The following is a 7,637-nucleotide window of genomic DNA, read 5'->3' as shown; positions in this document are numbered from 1 at the left end:
AAGGATGTTCCTCCTTGTAATTTGCTTTCAAACCATCATCTAATGGTTTCCGCACTGTTCTTCTGACATGCGAAAAATAATTAAATATTTCTGTGCAGTTAAGGGTTTCTCTCCTCCAGCTATCTTCTCCCAAGGTGAAGAATGTTAGCATACATTTACTTCAAAATTACTTCAAATTGCTTCAAAATAACACTTAGTTTGTTCCTCCATCATTTCCACATGCACCTCAAAGGTTCAAAAGCAGAAAAAAGTAACTAACATCTGATTTCATCAAGAATCGATGAAGCTGAAATTCCATCAGTAACAATAACTACAGTACCACTGAAAATGAGTGATCATAAAAGCAAACAATTATTATTTAAATTCTTAGGAATTGATTTTCTAATAATACAGGATGTGTCTTAGTTTTAAACACAGATGCTGCCCTGAAAAACCTCCTTGTTCTGTCTTAAAAGAAAATCATTTGGCAACAATCCCTGAGTTTACCCATGCAGAGCAAAACAAAAATTTAAATGTCTAATATAGGATTTGGATTAAAAAGGCATACACAATAAACTGAGTGTGTGCATATTCACGGCTCATAAAAGCACTTCAAATTGCTAAATCCTAATATACAAGGTCTCAAAAGACCTATTGGGTGAAATCAAACCTCTAGCACCATTTTATCAAACACCTTCTCTTATTTCATCTGCTGTCTCTGAGAATTGCACACATGAGATTAGGAATATTATCGGAGGTAATAGACTAAAATCTCTCAGCAACATTAATACTGCATGCTTAAAAGCATAAAAGAAGGCATCTGTGGCAAACACAGGTCATGCAATGCAAACCTTGGTCTTTCCAGTAGTATTTTGGTCACAACAGAGCCTCCCTGCAGGTTGACTTCTTTCACAAGCATCATGTTGACTCTCTGCTCCAAATCTCCTTACTTGTCAAAATACTTTACATTGCACACACGGAGTAGATCTTCACGTTTTAAGACCAGTCAGATTAGACTGTGCGACACATGACCTTACTGTACACTGAATGCGCACAGTGGGAGAAGTGGGCATTTGAAGTAATTCTGCAATTCCCAACTGGGTGTTGCAATTGATTTTTATATTTGTGGCAAATAGTTTCTTTGTCCCTAATAAACTTCACTTATTTCTAAAATACTCCAGCTGTAAGATAAGGTATTGTATAAATTCTGATGAAATTTATTTCTTCCCCACTCCTTCCATCCTTCACCATCTTCTTTATGTTTAATGAGTACAATGCAAATGACTTCTAATTATTTAGACAAAAGCAAGACGTATGCATTTGATGGCAAGCTGAAGTTAAACTTCGTAGACTGGAAATTCTGAAGAATTATTTTGCCTAAAACCATTATTACAAGCTCATGATAGCTTTCTCTGGTATGTTAACAAAGGTACACTGAAAACTCACTTGAGAAAAACTACTGACAAGCCTAACTGTCCCAACTATGTAACTATTGCTACATCACATTTTTCTTGATAGATGTAAATGGTGTTTAACTTATACAATCTTAACATCATCCTACCATACAGAGCGCTCAATCTCCACCAAGAGAGTCCATCTGCTCCCCAGGAGTATACATTAATTCTCACTTACACGTGCTTCCTGTGGAACTCCAGGATCTTTCCTTCAATTTTTTCCTGGTTTGGCAAATACCGGTTTGTTTTAAGATGTTCTTGATCCTCTGATTCATCAAAATCCCCTATTTCGGCTATTACAGAAACCAAAATAACATTAGAATAGGAAGAAACAATGAAAAAGGAACAATGACAAGTGCTTCAAATTTGTGCATAATGCTTTGTATCCAGCCAGTTTTTTCAATTTACAAAAAACCTCACATTTATTCTAAGCAGACTTCCTGGGGATTACAGCAGCATTTGAACACAGTTAGAAAATTTAGACTTCTTTACAGTCAAAGATGTGAGGAGAGAAGACTTATGAGGTGGTCTAAACATTCCTTCCGAACAGATGTCTCATACCAAACCAGGATATTTCAATTTGATTTTTTAAAAATATATGTAAAATATGTAGTTATGAACAAGCCTACTTGTGAAGGGTGCAAACTAAATTTTAGGAATTGTCCAAAAATAAATACATAGCAAAATGCAAAAACAGTGTGATGTGACTAGAAATACCTACAGTGCCTACATCTTGAGTTTTGGTCCCTCCTCACATATCCATGCCTTTCAGAAATGTTGCTATGGATTTAGGAAGAGGTTTTTAGTAGTAAAAAAGCATGAATCAAAAATGCAGAACAGCTTCCATCTGATAAGACATGAAATGACCAGAAGTCTTTGGGTTGGGAAAAAAAAAGCATGAGGCAGGAAGAACATATGGCAGATGTATATAAAAAAAATTTGAAAATGAATAAATAAATTTTAAAGTTATTTACTTTTTCTATAATAAAATATGAAGTTGCAATATTAAGTTAAAATGCAGAAGTTTTAGAAAGACAAAAGGACATACATTATCCTATGAACCTCCCCAAAACTAAGCTGTGAAGCTCGTTTTCATGGAAGGATGCCAAAAATGTAAGTAACTTAAAAAATTAAACAAATACATGGAAGCAAAGTTCATCAAGCACAATTAAATAACAAGATGAAGGGTCAGTCTTTGACTTAGAAAGGCCACATGAAAAGATTACTGGATGGATGTAGCAAAGGAAGTACCACCATATGCTTGCTCCATTTTTCAGGACTTCCCCATAGAATCTAAAATTAACTACTGTCAGAGAAAGGAGAGTGGACTAAATGAACTAATCCAAGGCATGTGTTCTTAAAAAGAACAGAGCAATATTCTTTTTAAAATGAAACCAGCATACGAAACAACAAGGGGAAAAAAAATCTGAAGGCATTTTTGTAAAATAATTTGTTAAAAATAATCATATTCTTTCTCATTTGTAATTTTCTAGTAGGGTAGAATCAAGCTAAGCCAGGTCAGATGCAGAGGTTTGCTCATAGGGTCCATACTAGATTGTGAAGTGCAGAACTTAATGCTGGAAAATCGTGAGCTAAGTTTAATTATGTCATTCACTGATGGCACACACACAAGATAGATTTGCTTGTCCAACAACTGTTATAATTGTATTATTATATTAAGCTGCACAATTATGTAACTATTTAGCAGTGCACATGTGAAGAAGTATCAATTAACAGCTTTGGTTTCAAACCAGCGAGGAGCACAAAACCCCAGTTCCACAGCTCAGGTTACAGATTTGTAAATGCACTGTCATTTGCCTGCTGCTTGTGTTTTGTTGATGTCTGAACCCATTCAAGGTTCTCAACCTGCTCATCTTAAAGGCCATGTTTTCAGGTGTTTAGGTGCTTACAGACTGAGTGAGCAGCCACATGGAGAGCTTCCAAATCAACTGCTTCCCATTTCCACGGGCAGCTGCAGCAAAGAGGAAAGCTGCTGACAGCCCTACTGTTGAACCTCTGGTACATTTCTAGTTTTGTTTCAGCCTAGCCTCTACACACTTATCTTCCTCCAGTCACAGGGAAATGGAGAAACGAAACCAAGGAAGCATGGAGGCAGATGGGAACAGCTGTCTGGAAGATAGGGAGTGCTAGTGAACTGGTTTGCAGAGCCAAGGAAAACAGACAACATGCAAGGGAATTGGTTTCGTACAGTCTCCACAAAGCCAAAATTATCTTGTACATAGCACCAACTGTTCCTCACCACAGCTAGCCCTGATGATAATCCCAGTGTTCAAAACCAACTGGGTTTAATGTATGCAGAGAAGGAAATACTAGAAGACAGAAAACACCTTCAGTTACCAAAAGCTTCTGTATACTATTTAACTGGGATTAGCAATGGCAACATCAATGTCACCATAGTTAAGACACTCACATTGCAGAAGGTGAGAGACCAGAAGAGCGGCTGTATTGTCACTGCAGGTCAGTCGTTCCTCTGCCAAGTCTCTCTTGATTTGCAATGCAAACAGGTACCTGAGAGAGAGTTACAAGTACCACCTTGACATGTGAAAGAAGGATAAAACAACTTAGCAGTACTTTATAAATCCATCATCTCCTCATTCTTCCTCTCTCTGCCAAAATAAGATGCCTTGCTACCATGTAGTCAAGTATGATTTGACCAAGTATGGTCAAATCAAACCAAATAACCCATGACTAAACCTGTGCAGTTTATTAGCACAAATGAACACACAGGAACAAGGAAGCAGAAGGAAAACCACGCTTTTAACAAGTTTGAATTGCGAAGTAACAGCAGTCGTAATTTTTTCTGAAAAGAAACACTTCGAGTGATTTTATCTATTAGAAAAAAAGATGGAAGAACATCAGTGATTCTAATATCCTGTCAGGAAAAATAACAAAACACTTCTGCTCGCACTCAGTTAATTTACTCTGTGTTTGTATTTTCCAGGACTATAATGTTGGTAGTCTACAAAGACAATAAAAAATTAAATTTCTTTTTCTTATACCGCTATACTAATTCAAATGAAATATTTCCCAATTGGTTACTAAAGAAGAATAAATTTCTATTAAATAGTTCTGTATAAGTAATAAGCTGCCTGCAAAACATACAAGGATAGAAGAAAAACTTGGCAGCCTAGAAAGTACGCTGCTAAGGACCAATTTAGTAACTTAACCCAATTTTAATAAATTTGTACGTATGTTGAGTTTTTTGTGATTTCCTTTTTTACTTGAAAGAAGGTGCAATAAGGACTCCAGTAAATAGGCCACAACTCATTACTACAAACCTCTGAACTAAGACTGATCAATATTCTAGAGTCTCCTGAAAGAGAACAGTAATTTTTTTTAAACAAAAATTAGTTTTAAAACATTATGTATCACATTCTTCATCCAAAAAGATAATAAAAGGTACGCATCTTGAATGTGGGTTGTTTTTTTAAATAGTAAAGTACTGCAAGTATGTATTAAAGACTTTATAAAAGTCTGTTTTCTGCATGTCTGACAGTTATTTTGGTTTCTTCAATACGCTCACAATGAATTATACATATCGTTAACAGCATTATGAAATACCTAGACAGTCTAAGAACAGCCCAGAATATCACAATAAATACTCCATCAACAGGCAAAAAATACAGTTCATGCTCCAAAAAGCTGTATTCCTAATCAAATTCCTAAAAGAAACAGCAATTAACATAAGAAAATTAGGAGCAAAGGAAGTATTCAGATAGTATTTATCATTATAAGAGACAATTGCATCACATCAGAGTTATCATGCTGATTTCTTCTAAAATAAGTCTGAAGGATAATATAGAACCTCTGCAGATCTCTAAAAGGATTTCCAATTAAAAATAATAAAACTGGGAAAATAACTAAATGAGCTCTTTAAACATGGAGATCCTGAGTAATGTCCTTGTTACAGGCATGGACGGTTTGCTTAATTTACCAAATACCAGTTAACAATCAGCAAAAGCAACCCATGATGAGCATTGGTGAAAAATACGAACAGTAAAGCATGTTTGCCAATCATATAATACCTGGTGTGGACTTCGAAAGTTTAAATGATGAATCATTTATTAAAATATGTACTGATTATTTTATACAGGTGGTGTTTATAAAATTTAGTATTTCACCTATACCCTGTCTCTTTTGACACCATGATGATTGCACAAGCCCTGTTTTCTGCACTGTGTTCTGTTTTGAAAAATATTTTTTGTGGTAACATTCATCTGTCAACATGGGTCTGCTAAAACTGTAACACTAACAGAAAGTGCTGTTTTCACTCATCTTCAGTTTAAATCTTGTTTAGAAACTGTGATGGCTTGAAAATGTCGGCTTCCACGTGGAGGGGGGAATTTCCCTCCCCCCCTTCCTTCTTGGCATTAAAGGCATTTTACCAGCTGGCATTGCAAAATCGCTGCCTCTGCAGGGGAAGCAGGATGGGCTGAGCCCTCTTCTTAAGCCCTTGGCTTGCTGCTTGGAGGCAAGACAGGTCAATCAAGCACCTCTGTGAATAGGCCTATATAAAGCTGCAATTCATGTGGCTGCCAGGTGCATTCATTTGACTTTTTATTAGGACAGATACAGCGAGAAGGAACACCTATCAGAGAGAGACTGCAGTTATCTCCATTTCTGGAGCAGTAAAAAGATTTCTTCTGCACTGCAGGTAGACCTTTTTGTTTTGCCGAATACCAGCGGCGGTGGTTTTTTAGACTTGAGTATTTTAACCAGAAGAAAATGGGCAAACCAGCTGTAAGCCCCCAAACCCTACACTGAGGGAACAGAGCCGCTGGCAAGGGGAAAAGTGGACAAGGTTTCAGATGTCCGACATGGAGCTTCCACAGCAATGCAGGAAACCGAAGGCATTCCCTGGAGACCCAGTCTATATCCCATTCTGCAGATGGTGAGAGCTAGAAGCCAGAGTACAGCCCCTGGCACACTGGCAAACTCAAGTTTCTTCTAGCCATCTTGGAGAAGGACTAAGTTACTATAAGGAAGTTTACTCTGAAGTAAATATTCAGTTCATATTTGAACTGAACTTCTTGAGGTTAAAAAGACCGTGCCTCCTGTTCCCGACCACATGGTACAGGCTTTGTTTGTTAAAGCAGGGATGTGAGAAACGAATGGGAAAAATGTATATTTATATGTATATACCTATTTAAGTATTTATTAATATCTCTTTCTCTCTCTCTCCTCTCTTTCATCTATAATCTGTCCTATTCAAATTTAAATGATTGATTTTATTGGCTTGGTGCATTAAATCAACTTTGTTTCACGCCCCTAATCCAAATACCTCTTTTACTGGTTTTCTTTCCTTGGCCAGGACAAGCCTCATTCAGAGGGTCCGTTCCTTTTTAAACTGCGACAGAATCAGATGCAATGTCCTCCTACTCTTACCTTCCTATTATTTCAGAAGGTAGTGCAAATCAAATTCTTAAAAAAAATCTTTACCTCGTATATTCCTCTTGCAACTGACCCGGGTCTGGAGGGAAAAACTTTACAGCTAGACGAAGCATTGTAGTCTTTGGTCCTATAAGAAATGTTAGTCATTTCACGCACAAAAAAATTATTGTTCTTCATAAGCGCATGCATATTATGTTTTCCAACATGCAGAGAAATACCACGCACACCAAGTCTAGACAGTTTTCATCTTGCCAGCTAACTATAGCAAGCCTAGGGGCCCAACACTGACATTGTCTATGTCAACGGAGATACAGCAGATAATTTTCAGAGGAACTATCTATACCACTTCCAAGGCAAGTCTGCAATCTGAATGCTGCAAAAACAGTTTTGTGCAACAAAAGTGCTATGATATCCTAAAGTAGCTACTTGACTGCATACAAAAGCATCACAGATGACCCAGTGAGAGGTTCACAGAAGTAGCAGCGATGCATCCCGCAGGCTCTCCCAACACCAACCACCACCACCAGAGCAGTTGATGAACTGAATCCACGAGTCTGGCCAGACTCAGCTGGACTGCTTCCAGCATGCCTGTTAATACCCATTTCTTCCCATTTAAAACGCTGTTCTTGTAACTCTTGACAAGGAGAAAACTAATTTAAAGTTTAATCTAAACAGAATTCTAAGTAACTCTTCAGAATAATCTATAATGCTCTGTGTAACATTTTACAACAAGAAAATCCAACTGCAACTGGACTGCGTTAACAGTTCAAGCATCACAACTCAGCCTGCTGA

The 7,637-nt window shown here is 37.2% G+C and overlaps 1 protein-coding gene across 1 annotated transcript in view; it reads right to left on the bottom strand.

Annotated features, from left to right (window-relative positions):
* Nucleotides 1–6,972, bottom strand: part of FARP2 (FERM, RhoGEF and pleckstrin domain protein 2) — a gene marked incomplete at both ends in the record, with an annotated part of 42,273 nt that extends 35,301 nt beyond the window's left edge. Inside the window, 3 exons of the mRNA XM_010132092.1 lie at nucleotides 1,612–1,726; nucleotides 3,865–3,962; nucleotides 6,894–6,972. Of these exons, the coding sequence (XP_010130394.1) occupies nucleotides 1,612–1,726; nucleotides 3,865–3,962; nucleotides 6,894–6,972 (292 nt within the window). The remainder of the gene's footprint in view (nucleotides 1–1,611; nucleotides 1,727–3,864; nucleotides 3,963–6,893) is intronic.
* Between the last annotated feature and the right edge of the window lie 665 nt (nucleotides 6,973–7,637).

Source organism: Buceros rhinoceros, unplaced genomic scaffold (assembly GCF_000710305.1).
Source record: "Buceros rhinoceros silvestris isolate BGI_N320 unplaced genomic scaffold, ASM71030v1 scaffold19072, whole genome shotgun sequence".
Lineage (NCBI taxonomy): Eukaryota > Metazoa > Chordata > Aves > Bucerotiformes > Bucerotidae > Buceros > Buceros rhinoceros.
Note: the sequence above shows the minus strand (reverse complement) of the source record. Positions and strands in the feature narration are given on the sequence as shown.